The sequence below is a fragment of the Podarcis raffonei genome, chromosome 7, assembly GCF_027172205.1.
Source record: "Podarcis raffonei isolate rPodRaf1 chromosome 7, rPodRaf1.pri, whole genome shotgun sequence".
Lineage (NCBI taxonomy): Eukaryota > Metazoa > Chordata > Lepidosauria > Squamata > Lacertidae > Podarcis > Podarcis raffonei.
Window position 1 is genome coordinate 6,895,232 of NC_070608.1, and position 14,936 is coordinate 6,910,167.

Below are 14,936 nucleotides of genomic sequence, written 5' to 3' on the forward strand. Positions count from 1 at the left end.
CGAACTTTGTAGAAGTTGCTTACCATAAAGTATCATCTGCATTAATTTTTTACACAATGTCTTTTGTTACAGCACAGCAGTTAACAACCCATTAAATGGTGTGTGAGAGAGAAATGTATGTTTTGAAGTGGTGGCTGGGTTGAAATCCAGTAACACATGTTTACTTGTGTGTTCTTGGTTTTGTGTAATTAAAAGTTTAATTTGTAAATAAGCTTAATTTATGCACACGCTGCTGATGCTTGAAATGGTTTGTGTCACATTTTTTTCTTCTGTAAAGATTTAAAAGAAATCTGAGAAATGGTTTTCAGTAGTTTACATGCTGAGAGTTTGATTCTGTTTAAAAAGTGCACTTTTTTACTTCTGTGTGTTGCCTGAATTATAGTTGGAGAGAACTAATAGATTTTTGTGCCACGTTAAAACAATGCAATACACCCAAATCACATGAAAGAAATATCTCCTACCATTTTTTCCTAAGTGTTCTCCATCAGTACATAGTCTTGGTTCAAATAATTACTTTGGCCAGTGTCTTAGGTCAGGGATGGGTAACTTTTTCTTTCTTTTTTACTTAGAATGGTCCTTGAGCAGTGGGAAGATTCAGTGAGGAGAAGGAGTTGAAGCCAATATTGGGCAGGGCTGGCACTGATAATATAACATAGGGTGTCGCCTTATACTTTACCTTACATCATGTTGGATCAGTGATGGTCCTAGCGCAACACTGTCAAAATTGACTGGCAGTGGCTCTCCAGGATTTCAGACAGGACTCCTACATGGAGATGCTATGCATTGAGCTTGGGACCTTTTGCATACAAACTATGTGCTGTACCACTGTATGACAGCTCCACACCCCAGTGGATGGAAGCTGAGCCACATATGGATGGATAGTCTCTCCCCCCTTCTCTTTCCTTCCATTCCCTCAACCCACTGATGTGCAGTGTTAGTTCATGGGTAGGCAAACTAAGGCCTGGGGGCCCAATCGGGCCCAATCGCTTCTAAATCCGGCCCGTGGGCGGTCCGGGATTCAGCGTGTTTTTACATGAGTAGAATGTGTGCTTTTATTTAAAATGCATCTCTGGGTTATTTGTGGGGCATAGGAATTCGTTCATTTCCCCCAAAAAATATAGTCCGGCCCCCCACAAGGTCTGAGGGACACTGGACTGACTCCCTGCTGAAAAAGTTTGCTGACCCCGTGTTAGTTGCATGAGTTGAGAGTCAGACTCCAGTGTCTCCTAAAGTGTGGCAAAAAGTTACACTTCACCTCAGTTTCCCTTGGGTGCCTTAAATTGAAGGAAGTTTTCTGCTTTGCTCCTATGGCACTTGCTTGTCTCTTTGATTTTCCTTTCCTCCCTTAAGCAAGTGTCGCCCAAGAAGAGGAGCCAGCTGCCCTGGTAAAAAAACAAGAACAAAGAACATCTTCCTTGTTCCCTTCTGTTCCTCCCTCCCTCCAGCTAGTGCCAGCCAAGGGAACATGTAGCCACCCCACTGTTCTGCATGAAAGCAAAGAACCACCCACAGGTACCCTCCTGAGGCAGCGAGCTGGATCAGGTTATGCTATGGGTTAGATCTGGTCCACAGGGGTTCCCTACCCCTAGCTTAGTTGAGTGGAAATTATTCTTATTCTTAATTAAACTGCCATACCACCTTTCTTCCACGGATCACGGGGTGGTTTACAATATAACAACACAAAAATACACACCATAGTAACAAACAAAAACAGTAACCCTTACACACACGCTCTCTCACACACAGAGAGAGGGTTTAAGGCCATAGATTGTTTAATTTGGCAAACGCCTGGGAGAAGAGGAATGTTTTAGCATAGCACCTAAAGATTTGTAATGAAGGTGCCAGGCAGGCCTCCCTGGGGAGAGCATTCTACGGGGAGCCACCACAAACATATAACCCCCACACAAGCTCTGCTTGTACTGCAAATATAAAAATTATTCAATGACCATTTAAAAAATGAAAGCAATTTATTTATATGCCACTTAAATGTCAGCAATTATAATAAAAACGACACTTTTTTTAAAAAAATGAGATTATTATTATTCAATTTATTAGTTGCTTTTTTGCCACAGACAGCCCAAAGGAAATTTCAAAAAGAAAAAGAGAAAACATATACATACATTAAAACCAGAAAAGGCAAGAATACATTAAGACATATATACTATGCTATTTGAAGGTCAGGTTTTTAATGGTGTGTTGGCCCTTACCAGCAGATTGATAAAGGTGGATGAGGTTAAAGCTCTAGATTAATTGGGTTTTCAGTATTACTTTGTATAACATAAAAAGCTGTATAATATACTGTTGTAAACAAAAATACAAAGTTGTAACTTAGATAGATAGATAGATGATAGATAGATAGATTGATACATTTCCATGTGCATAGAAATATTTATACCCCAGTCTTTAACCAAAGTTGTGAAGGCAGCTTTCAATGCATTTAATATACAGTAGCTCAGTCATCAGGTTAGTTCCTCACTGTGTTGGCCTTCCTTACTCAGGCAGCTGTTGATTTCTCTTGCAGCTTCTGGCAGCAGATGCAAGAGGCACAGTAAAGGGGGAGGAAAAGGTGTATACAATCCACTGTCCCGTCCTCAGCTGTTCCAGCTGCCACTCTGCTGTTCCAGTCTCTGGGCCATGGCAGGTCTTGGATGAAATGAAAGCAGCCAGATGTTGGAGTCCTACACAGGGTGGGATTTGCTCACCTGGGCTGCTTTTGATGTCACTTGTCACTTCTGGCTCCCGGTTGCATGTGGGGAGATGTGTACATGCTTCTCCCAGACTTTGGATGTTTCCACTTTTTGATTGGAGGCTGATCCCAACAGCTTGTTTTTGCGCTACTCCGTCTAACAAAGACAAAGAGATTACTAAAACGCCATCTATTTCTCTCTTAAAATCTTGCAAAGGGTGGGAAAACTTAATTGCCAGCCTCAGTATTTTTCTAAAAAGCAAGCTGTTCCATGTAGTTAGGATAGATATTTAAATTGTTGATGTATTTATTATAGTTTGAATACCATCTTTGGAACTAATTCTACATCCAACCACTTACTCTCTATTGAATTCAACTGACTTCGGTTATGTCATGGCTAATTTGTACCACTGATTTCATTAGGACTGAAGTTTAACTAAACTTAGTTTGAATCCAATCCATATTCTTTTCTGGATGGCAAATGCTAGTTTGAACACATGTGTCTGATATCATAATCGTTTATTTATAGCAGAGGGGATGAACATGTGGCTTTCAGATGTTATTAAGCTCTCAGCCCCAATTAGCCCCAGCCAGCGTGACCAGTGGTCAGAAACATCTGGAGAGCCACGGGCCACAGGTTTTCCACCCCTGGTTTATAGAAACAAAAATGGCTGTTGCAATGAATGCTCTTGTTGACATAATATGACATCTGACTGCAGCATTTTCCTGTTGATCGATCCACTTAGATTTATTTGGCGTCTTCTCTCTGTGAAGCTAAAACAAAGCTTGAATAATTTAAGACATTTTAGGCCTAGTTCACACATACAACAGAGCAGGCAATAAAATTGTTGCCACACTGTATTGCTTCAGGCTGCAGGGATGTGTATAGAGAAGTCCATGGGAAACTAGCAGATTAGGGAGAAACCTAGGCTAGAACTCTTCTCACTGACATCTAGTTGTCTGTGTATAAATAAATTCTTATATGGAAAGCTTTAGTGTGTCTGACTCCGTAATATGCAAGTTTTCTTTGAGCAGAAGGAATATATTTAATTTTCCTGCGGTTTGTACTACCTTAAAGCAAGTCAGCAGCCTTATAGAAAGCCGTATGACGGGTCCATGTACCTCAGTATTGTATACAGACTGCAAGCAGCCCTTCAGAGTTAAGATTGCTGTAGAACAAGCATGTCCAACTCCCAAGAGACTGTGATCTACTCCCACTAAAACAAACAAACAAAACATGGCAGTGATCTACCTGTTGGATTGACCAAAGTTGTTGAGCCTTTTTTGGGGAAAGGAAGATGACCGAACCCAAAGGGTGCTCATCAATGGTTCCTCTTCATCCTGGAGAAGAGTGACTAGTGGGGTGCCACAGGGTTCTGTCTTGGGCCCGGTCTTATTCAACATCTTTATCAACGACTTGGATGATGGACTCAAGGGCATCCTGATCAAATTTCCAGATGACACCAAACTGGGAGGGGTGGCTAACACCCCAGAGGACAGGATCACACTTCAAAATGACCTTGACAGATTAGAGAACTGGGCCAAAACAAACAAGATGAATTTTAACAGGGAGAAATGTAAAGTATTGCACTTGGGCAAAAAAAATGAGAGGCACAAATACAAGATGGGTGACACCTGGCTTGAGAGCAGTACATGTGAAAAGGGTCTAGGAGTCTTGGTTGACCACAAACTTGACATGAGCCAACAGTGTGACGCGGCAGCTAAAAAAGCCAATGCAATTCTGGGCTGCATCAATAGGAGTATAGCATCTAGATCAAGGGAAGTAATAGTGCCACTGTATTCTGCTCTGGTCAGACCTCACCTGGAGTACTGTGTCCAGTTCTGGGCACCACAGTTCAAGAAGGACACTGACAAACTGGAACGTGTCCAGAGGAGGGCAACCAAAATGGTCAAAGGCCTGGAAACGATGCCTTATGAGGAACGGCTAAGGAAGCTGGGCATGTTTAGCCTGGAGAAGAGGAGGTTAAGGGGTGATATGATAGCCATGTTCAAATATATAAAAGGATGTCACATAGAGGGAGAAAGGTTGTTTTCTGCTGCTCCAGAGAAGCGGACACGGAGCACTGGTTCCAAACTACAAGAAAGAAGATTCCACCTAAACATTAGGAAGAACTTCCTGACAGTAAGAGCTGTTCGACAGTGGAATTTGCTGCCAAGGAGTGTGGTGGAGTCTCCTTCTTTGGAGGTCTTTAAGCAGAGGCTTGACAACCATATGTCAGGAGTGCTCTGATGGTGTTTCCTGCTTGGCAGGGGGTTGGACTCGATGGCCCTTGTGGTCTCTTCCAACTCTATGATTCTATGATTCTATGAAATGCACTAGGGTAGCCTTCAGAAACACTGTTGCAGCGCATAGTGGAACTGTGCTAGTTGGGGCTACCTGTAGAGGGTTTTGATGAACTCATGATAGCAGGGATATGCCTCTTTCACACAGATTTGCCTCAGCTGCACATATATTGCTAGAGGTTGCCACAACACCCCCTCCATTCACACTGAGAGCTGGTGTGGTGTAGTGGTTAAGAGCAGTAGACTCGTAATCTGGTGAACCAGGCTCACGTCTCTGCTCCTCCACCTGCAGCTGCTGGGTGACCTTGGGCTAGTCACACTTCTCTGAAGTCTCTCAGCCTCACTCACCTCACAGAGTGTTTGTTGTGGGGGAGGAAGGGAAAGGAGAATGTTAGCCGCTTTGAGACTCCTTTGGGTAGTGATAAAGTGGGATATCAAATCCAAACTCTTCTCTTCTCTTCTATTGGCCCCAGTGACACAGTCAGGAATGGTGGCAGGTATATTTTGCGTGCTGTGTTGTCTGGGTTCTCTTTCCTCTCCTTCGTTGTGTACATAAAACAGTGATTGTGAGCAGCATGAAGAGATTTGAACTGCCAAGGGGGAACCTCGGAGCTGGCAATAGGGTCATTGCTGGCTGTGCCACTGGGGCTGATAAAGTAGGGGGATGTTGCCACACCAACTTGAATGTTGTAAGTGTGGCGAGACAGTGCTGGAGGTCTGTTTCCTTTGCTCTAAGTTCATCAGCTTCCTCTGTGGCCTATGAGCATTTTTATGGGCACTGTCCCTGATGGGTGGGCACCAGCAGAGTTTCCAGGGATGCCTTGAGAATATCTTTGTGTGGCATGTTGTTGTTGTTTAGTCGGTTAGTCATGTCCGACTCTTCGTGACCCCATGGACCAGAGCATGCCAGGCACTCCTGTCTTCCACTGCCTCCCACAGTTTGGTCAAACTCATGCTGGTAGCTTCGAGAACACTGTCCAACCATCTGGTCCTCTGTCGTCCCCTTCTCCTTGTGCCCTCCATCTTTCCCAACATCAGGGTCTTTTCCAGGGAGTCTTCTCTTCTCATGAGGTGGCCAAAGTATTGGAGCCTCAGCTTCAGGATCTGTCCTTCCCGTGAGCACTCAGGGTTGATTTCCTTAAGAATGGATAGGTTTGATCTTCTTGCAGTCCATGGGACTCTCAAGAGTCTCCTCCAGCACCATAATTCAAAAGCATTTGTGTGGCATATTGACTCTATAATGACCATTCTGCTGGTGTCATGGTGGCAGTGTAAGTGTAGGATTGCTTTGAATTGACCCTCAACCCCCAAATCAAATAGCTCTTTGTTCAAATGGTTTTGGAGACTTAGGTGGTAATGTTCCAGTCCGTTTCAGAACTTTGGCAGTGCCATCTAAGCATGCGTGTTAAATATTACTTTCAACGGTCATGTCTTACAAGTACAGCACAACAGATTTTAATAATATTTTTGGAACACCAAGGTCTACCAAAGCCATTTTTACTCAGCTTTAAGGATGCCAGTATATTGGAAGTGCTTCTTATCTTGGACTGAACATTTCACGTTATTTCTCCACCTTTGTCTATCAGCTTGAAACAGAAGAATGTTAGAGAGCTGACTCTATATGATACTCTGCAGAAAAACTTTGAAAACTAAAAGTTACCTTTCTTTACAGTAACTCCAGCTTATTTGGGGTGTATAACACTAGGAACTTTTATATGAACACTGCAGCAGCCCGTATTTCCAGCAATTGAAGTTTTCATAAACTTGGCGATACATTTAATATGTTTTATTTTGTCAAAGCTTTTTATCTTCATAAAAGCTTTAATTTCACTGTACCGTTGCTAAAGCTAGGATGACTGAAATAATGACCAATTAATGTAAAATGTAAGTGCAGATGGAACTACAGTAGCAGAATGAAGTGAACAGAAATAAAGTTATGGCAGCTGAAGATTATGAATTATTTAAATTGTATGTAAAAGTGTATCGTTCTATTTTTTCCACTGAAAGATCAAATTAATAATAAAAACAGCAATTTGAGTCATTTGACACATTTAGGATCCAAATGAATGAGGATCTTTGTGTATTAAAGCTATCAGACTACATTGCTAATTTCAAGAGCAAGAGAGGGAGCAATTATTTCCTCTAAACCGCACTAAAAGCGCCATCCACTGGTAATTTAAAATGGGAATAATATATATATTATTAAACAATATTGCCAGCATAATTGTTCATAATACATTCATCTTGGGACTTATCCAGTGAACTGGGACCAAAATGACCACACTTCCATTTGACTTGTTTGGCGGTTCTCCTTCCTACTAAAATACTTTCACATTATCAAAAAAGGAAGTAGTGGCTATGTATTTGAGAGTGGGCTGCGGATGTACGGTAAAAGTGTTTGTGTGTGTGTGTGAGATCAGTAGTATCATACACACTTGAAGTCCTTTCTCTGTGTGAGCAGAGCTGTTGAAGTTGGTATTCTTATTTGAAAGACTCAGGCTTCATTTGCAAAACAATTGTTACAGTTACAGACTTAATTACTGATTGTACCAGGCCTAAATCAAGAGTTTTCTCATGACATTCAAAAACTTTTGTGTATCTAGACAACATTTTCTCTAATCTTGTTGTAAGATTCTAATGGAACAATCCAACTTTTTTGTTGGTTTTTAAAATCTACATTTTTGTTGTTAATCGCTTTAGGGTGTTTCATGGGATGTGATTCAAAAAAGAAATAAAGTAAAGCACTTTTATGTAGCGATGGGCAAATGCTCCTTAGTTTTGTCTTGAAAAACATTTTCCATTTGCTCTCCTTGAGAAAAGCTTGAGATTGACAAATCGATAAAGCACAGTGCCAGTTCTCTTCCCTGTTACCAAGGCTATGTATGTCCCCATGACATGAGAACTATTGGTCCCTATATGAGGAGTGGGAAGGGTTGCTAGGGATATGGCAGACCGAACTGGTGGCCTTGGGTGCCCCAGTGGAGATTGCAAATGACTGTGGCTTCAATCACTTAAAAGCAGAAGCATAGTGAGATTTAGAAAATAGTGGAGATGGAGATAGATGTAATAAAAAAACTAGTAACTTATTTCAAGGAAAAACCCACTATTATTTATTCTAGAAAGGGAAGTATTCTGCTGTACTCAGGAGAATATAAACACTGTATAGGAAGTACAGTAGGATATGGTAATAAATAACTACCGTACTTAATAGTACAATTGTGTGTTGTGATTGCTTTTGGTGTTGTGTAGATATTAGACAAAAGGTGGGGAACTGGATCAGGCTAGTAAGCCAAATCATTATCTCACCCCTCCCCCAACTCCTGTGGGCCAAGCCTGATAAATGGGTGGAGACACCCACCTGTCAATCACCTGATGTTATAGTGACATCAGTGGATCATTTTTTCACCTGCACAGTTTAAAATCAGTTATATTTCCTGACTTAATGATTTAAAAGTATATGTGCGCTCTATAGTAAAATATATTAAAGCTATTAAATGTTTCGCCTTCTTGTTGGTTGGTTATTGTAAATCTATATGCTGAATCTGTGTTTTGATAAGTAGCATTGTTTTACAGCTGTTGAGTTAAGCATGTATTGTATATCACACCGATATAATGGAAAAAACTGAGCAGAGTAATAACTAGACATGTGATTCAAAAACAGAACCAGAATTCCTGCATTTCAGTCAAGTTAATCCTGTTTACTTACATGCCAGTGCAATGCAACCCAGTTTTGATGGGTTGCTGTGAACCATTCTTTCTCTTTGCTGTGCTATACAGCTGCTCACTAGAGTGTGTTCTTGGCTAGCATTAAAATCCTTGTTACTAAGCTGGTTTTAAGAGAAAGTACTTTGGATTGCTAAAATGATACTTGGACTGCAGCCATTTATATTGCTGTATTGAAAGAGTGGTTTTTGCTACAAACCGTAGGAAAACTCACTGGATAACTTGGATTATTCTTCTGCTTTAGTTTATTGCCATTTGTTACCTTTCTGTGAATGACATAGAGATGGAAATGGAATATATGTTACAGAGAATTGCATTTATGGAGTTTGCATTACTCTTTTGTGCTTTTCCCTCCTTTCTAGCACTTGCGACGCCCCCGCCCATGCCACCCCCGATACAGGCATATGCATTTAAACCCCCCCCTCGACCTGATTTTGGTACTTCAGGGAGATCAATCAAACTGCAAGCCAACTTTTTTGAAATGGACATTCCAAAAATCGACATCTACCATTATGAATTGGATATAAAGCCAGAGAAGTGCCCTAGAAGAGTTAACAGGTACATCCCGCTTTACTTTCTCTTCCGCTTTGAACATTTCACTTCCTTCATTTTTTTAAACTTTGATGCTGAACTATTTCTCTTTGGGATGGTATTAGTGGTATACTTACTATAAACCAGAAACAGTGGTGCCTTTGTTCTGCTTGCACTTAAGAGGAGCTCCTCTTATAAAACAAAACCAGTTTCTCCAAATCTTTTTATACCATCCTAAAATATATTTTTCTCCCTATGCTGTGTTTGGTGGCACTGTGTTTATTTAAAACTTTTAGCGTTTGATGGGTATCAATGATATGGCAGGTCCTATCTCACCAATTTCACTGCAGTTGATCTCCTTCAACCAGTACTGAACTGCTTGCTTACTGGTTGGTACTGTAGTTTGATATCAAGCCTCTTAAGTGGAGAGGTGATGTTACCAACTGCTTGTTTTCCTGTCTTCACCTACTGGCAGGGGGAAGTGAACTCATTTGTCTGATGGTATAAAAGGACTTTGGAGAAACTATATATAACAGCAGGTAAGAGATTACATGTCTCCATCAGATTGCCTGTTAACAGAAAATGACAGATGAAGATATGTGTAGGTTCCTGGGTCTTTTAGATGTTTGTCTTTACAAGCCATAGTGACTGGGCTTATGTATAGGATAACATCTGCTCTGTATGCTGATATCTGAATTACCCAAAGTTGGTGTAAATCAGGACAGATTTTTTCACGTTAGCACTACTCAGTTTCCTACCTCTCGGTGGAGGTAAATGTGATTTTTTAATTATTATTTGAATTTTGTCGTCTGCCTTAACCACTACAGTAAGTGGAAAGGTGGAATATTCCTTCCAACTGGTATTTACAGGCCATAATATTATTCATTAAGGCAGTGTTCCCCATCTTCTGTCTCTATTATCTGAGAGTTCTTTGGTGGATTAACTGATTACTTTGCTTTTGCCACTAACATGCATGCTGTGGTTACCATATACACAAATGGTATTGCATGTGTTTCTGTTTTTAAAAAGCTGGAAGCATGAAACTCAATAGCAGCCTAGCTATCTCCTATCCATCTTTCGCTTTTGAATAGAGAATTGAAGGACTTTCCTGCAAAGGTTAATGTGATAGGGTTGCCAGGGAGCTCTTGTATCTGAAGACTAATAAGCTGTTAAAAAAAGAGAAGCAATAGCTTATTTGTTTGTTTATTATATTATATTTGCATGTATAAAAATATTTATATGCTGCTGTTTCATTAAAGGGACGCGGGTGGTGCTGTGGGTTAAACCACAGAGCCTAGGATTTGCCGATCAGAAGGTCGGCGGTTCGAATCACCACGACAGGGTGAGCTCCCGTTGCTCAGTCCCTGCTCCTGCCAACCTAGCAGTTCGAAAGCACGTCAGAAGTGCAAGTAGATCAATAGGTACCGCTCTGGCGGGAAGGTAAATGGCATTTCCATGCGCTGTTCTGGTTCGCCAGAAGCGGCTTAGTCATGCTGGCCACATGACCCAGAAGCTGTACACCGGCTCCCTCGGCCAATAAAGCGAGATGAGCACTGCAACCCCAGAGTCGGCCACGACTGGACCTAATGGTCAGGGGTCCCTTTACCTTTATTTCATTAAAATATCAAAGTGGTTTACAACAAAAATACATACAACCATGCAATAAAAACCACATTAAAGGGAATAGTCAGACATCAATTAACTATTATGGGGACATGTATACTTAATTGCCTGCATAGGCCTGACGGACTAGAAAACTTTTAAGAAGATGTTTAAACTTCGGCACAGTGGACAATTGCTGAATCTCTTATTGGCAGAGTATTCCACAGGACTGGGCTGATGACACTAATGCTCGCTTTCTTGTTTTCAAGTGAGCCTTGCCAACTTGGGGAATGACCAGTTATGCTCCTGCAGATGATCTCAGTGGTCGAACTGAGATATAAGGGTTCAGGCGATCCCTGGGCTACCCTGGACCTAAGTTGTTCAGGGCTTTGTAAATTAATACAAGAACCTTGAACCTGGCTCAGTAGTGAATGGGCAGCCAATGCAGCTGTTTTAAATATGGTGTCATGTGTTCTTGACCAGATGCCCCTATCAGCAGTTTGGTTGCTTCGCTCTGCACCAGCCGGGGCTTCCAAACCAAACCTAAAGGCAGCCCCACATAGAGTGCAAGCAGAGTTAATTGGCCCTTATCCAGTCCACCACTGCATTCAGACATCAATCCAGACTTTTCACAGCCTATCTTGATTCAGATGTTATGGAGGAGTAGAAGTAGCATTTTCATGCTGTCCTCTCCCAGTGATGTTGGGAGCACACCAAAAAGCCAAGAAATCTTAGCTGCCTTCATATTGTGGCTAACCTGTCATCTTTATGGTATCCAGCATGGAACACATGGGTTCTGCTCTGATAGCTATTAACGTTGCATGTGTTGTGGCTAAGGGCATGGTTTAAAGTGGAGTTGGTTGCAAGGAATGCTTTATGAGTAAGCTTTTCTTTCCTGCCTAACATCAACTTTAATCAGGACTGAGCTTTGAAGCAGAAAAAAAGTGATTCAATCTTGCCTTTGCCATGAACTTCTAGGTAAGACAGTCTCTCATCCTCACCCTGTCTGTCAATGAATGGATTGCTCTCAATGCTCTACAGATATAGTCAGTCAGCTCACAACTTACATGCGTTCAACATATGTGATTTCAACTTTGAAATCACATAAATTAAATGCACGGTAGGTGGAGAACTTAGAAGCTCCCTTTGCCCAGGGTTCTCCCAGCACAGAAAGAGCTTTTAAGCTCTCTGCCTTGCCTACTGGGCTCTGGGAAGCTTTCTTGCAGGAGCCCCACAGAGCCAAGTAAGGAAGGCAGAGAGCTTAAAAGTACTGTGCCTTGCTGGTGGGGTGAGATCCATTGGTGCACCAGCTCTAGAAGGTGAGGTTGCTCACATGTGGGTGGCTTCAAGGGATTGTATACACAATTTTGGATTTATGAACCATCCCTGGAATATAATCCACAACTAAGGTGCAAGTGATCTGTACATTGATTATTATTAGTGGAGGACTTGAATGGGTTTCAGCAGATGTTTGAATTCAGTTTTCATCCTTTTATAAAGCTACAACTAATAAACATGGATGGATGCTTATTTTAACACTTTGAACAATGTTTCCAGAGAAATAGTTGAACACATGGTCCAGCACTTTAAAGGACAGATATTTGGGGAGCGCAAGCCAGTGTTTGATGGAAGAAAAAACCTCTATACAGCTATACCACTTCCAATAGGGAGAGATAAAGTAAGTATTTAATGCCAGCTTCAACTATGATTCCATATGTTCCATGTATGATTTCATTCATCCTACCAAGATTTCAATATTGCTCATACAATGGGAAGTGCTTCAGTGGGGTTTTCCAAGAAAACCCTTACCACATGTGTCACCTGTGTTGTTTGATTTGGAAGCCATGCAAAGCAGCTGGGGCAACCCAGTCAGATGGGTAATAAATTATGATGATGATGATGATGTCTCATTGTTGGAATAAATGCCTTACACAGCAGTAGTTACTTTTAAAGTGTTTGCTGTGGAAAAGCAGCTCTGAAAATATAAAAAGATCACATTGTATAAAGGTTTTCATAAGATGTTCATATTGTATAACAAGTAATGGTGCAGCTGTACGAACAGTGGCTGAGCTGATTGGTGGAAGACAAAAGGCCAGCCATGCTACCATTAGAGGCACATTACCTTGTTTGTTATCTGCAGTTGGTGCATCACAGCACAAGCGTTGCTTCTAAAACAGCTTTGCCAAAACACAGTGGTGATCTTAAGGTGCACATGATCCAACATGGAGAAAAGAAAAATTATCCAGGATAATTATTTCTGAATATTTTGAGACCCTTTTCAGAAGTTCGGCTGGTGGAGATCCGAAAAAGAGTCTCTTAAGTTGTGGCATCCCAACTCTCTAGGGAGGCTCTTGTGTTGCTGAGCCTGGTGTCTTTCCACTTGGAAGACCTTTTAATTTGCTGAGGATTTTCAGTGATGTATTTTTTCTTGGCTTACATCATTCCCCCCCCCCCGCTGCTCTGTTTTTACTTTGTTATTTAAATGTATTACTGCACTTGAATCATGTGTGGAGTAGCCGTCTAAGTAAATTTTTATTTGTGGGGTCTTTTTGTGTTGTTGTCAATGAGCGTTCACTATACAGAAGAGTTTGCTACCCTTTGACCGTTCTGATAAAGTGTGTGCTTAAACAGAAAGAATCATCTTGTTGTGGTTTCCAAATGTTGCAGGTGGAATTGGAGGTCACATTGCCGGGAGAAGGGAAGGACAGAATATTTAAGGTGGCAATAAAGTGGATGTCAGGTGTGAGTCTGCAGGCTTTACATGATGCTCTCTCTGGTCGTCTTCCAAGTGTTCCTTTTGAAACAATTCAGGCACTGGATGTAGTAATGAGGCACTTGCCTTCCATGAGGTAAGAGAAATGTTAATATAGGTCTTTAGGGAAGTTTTAGTGCTGGAGCTAAACAAAATTACACTTGGGAATTTTGCATCTACATCAACAACGTCTTGATGTGCGCTCTAGTGCACTGTATATGTGCACGCACACTTTACTATTTGTGTGAATGGAAGAGGCAGGTGTGCATGCAAAACTCCTGCAAATTGGAAGCTGCTCATCAACTGGAATTAAAGGGAACTTCTGAAGGCAGATGTTGAAATGAGGACAAAAGATCCAGGGATTTAGGACTGGCAGCTCTTTCTCTCTTTTTCTGTTTTTGCTGCACCCTTCCTTTCTCCCATTTATCCATGCCTTTCTTCTTTCAACCATAATGCTTTTTATTGTTGCATAAAAATAAATCCAAACATGTCCCAAAGATGGTTACAGGGATTCTAACGAGATCCCATGGACCTTGCCAGATACTGGCGTAGTTTGCATATCATGTTAGACACAGTTTAAAACAAACTGGATTAATGTAAGTGAGCAGCATAAGTGGTGTGCTAGGGCATGCTGCTTAAAAGCTTCTGTGATGCTCCTCACCCACGTGGTCCTGCTACTGTGGCTCAGATGAAACAAGCCAGTGTCTGCATCTTTATGCTGCACGAACATGGTCTTGTGACTTGTTTCTCAACGCACCACAAGTGGGAACTAAGGTTTGTTCTTGGCTTACTGTTCACAGCACGGGGGGGGGGGGCTGAAGGGACAAATCATGAACCCAGCCTTGGATGACATTGAATGCTTATTTGGTTTGTGGTGTGCCGGCAGCAGAACTGGGGAAGCTTTTGAGCAGCAGGTGACAGCATAGATAGCTTTCAAACCATGGTTTAACATGCCGTGCACATAGGGCCATTGAACAATAATATTTACCAATAATATTTTTCAGTGGCCCGATGTGCATGGCACGTGAAACCCTAGTTTCACCCTAGTGTGGTTGGACCAGGAATGTGTTTGAAATAATACGGCTCCCCACTCCCTCCATTCCCCCCCGCTGAATAATATATTCACTTTCTCTTGTAGGTACACTCCTGTGGGACGGTCCTTTTTTACTGCATCAGAAGGGTGCTCTAATCCCTTGGGTGGCGGCAGAGAAGTTTGGTTTGGATTCCATCAGTCCGTCAGGCCTTCACTGTGGAAAATGATGCTTAACATTGATGGTATGCTTTGTGTCACTTCACCATTTGCATTTGTTTACGTTGTCTGGAAGTGCTTTTTAGTCA

General features: G+C 41.7%; 1 protein-coding gene across 3 annotated transcripts in view; it reads left to right on the top strand.

The window, feature by feature from the left end:
- AGO2 (argonaute RISC catalytic component 2) overlaps positions 1-14,936 on the top strand; it is a 36,163-nt gene that overhangs the window by 5,469 nt on the left and 15,758 nt on the right. The window contains exons 1-5 of one of the 3 annotated variants that reach the window (XM_053395214.1): positions 9,229-9,271; positions 9,720-9,783; positions 12,404-12,524; positions 13,511-13,695; positions 14,737-14,873. In XM_053395214.1, coding sequence (XP_053251189.1) covers positions 12,420-12,524; positions 13,511-13,695; positions 14,737-14,873 — 427 coding nt within the window. In that variant the 5' untranslated portion in view covers positions 9,229-9,271; positions 9,720-9,783; positions 12,404-12,419. Of the gene's footprint in view, positions 1-9,075; positions 9,272-9,719; positions 9,784-12,403; positions 12,525-13,510; positions 13,696-14,736; positions 14,874-14,936 lie in introns of those variants that run through there. The other 2 variants (XM_053395212.1, XM_053395213.1) reach the window with 2 other exon arrangements.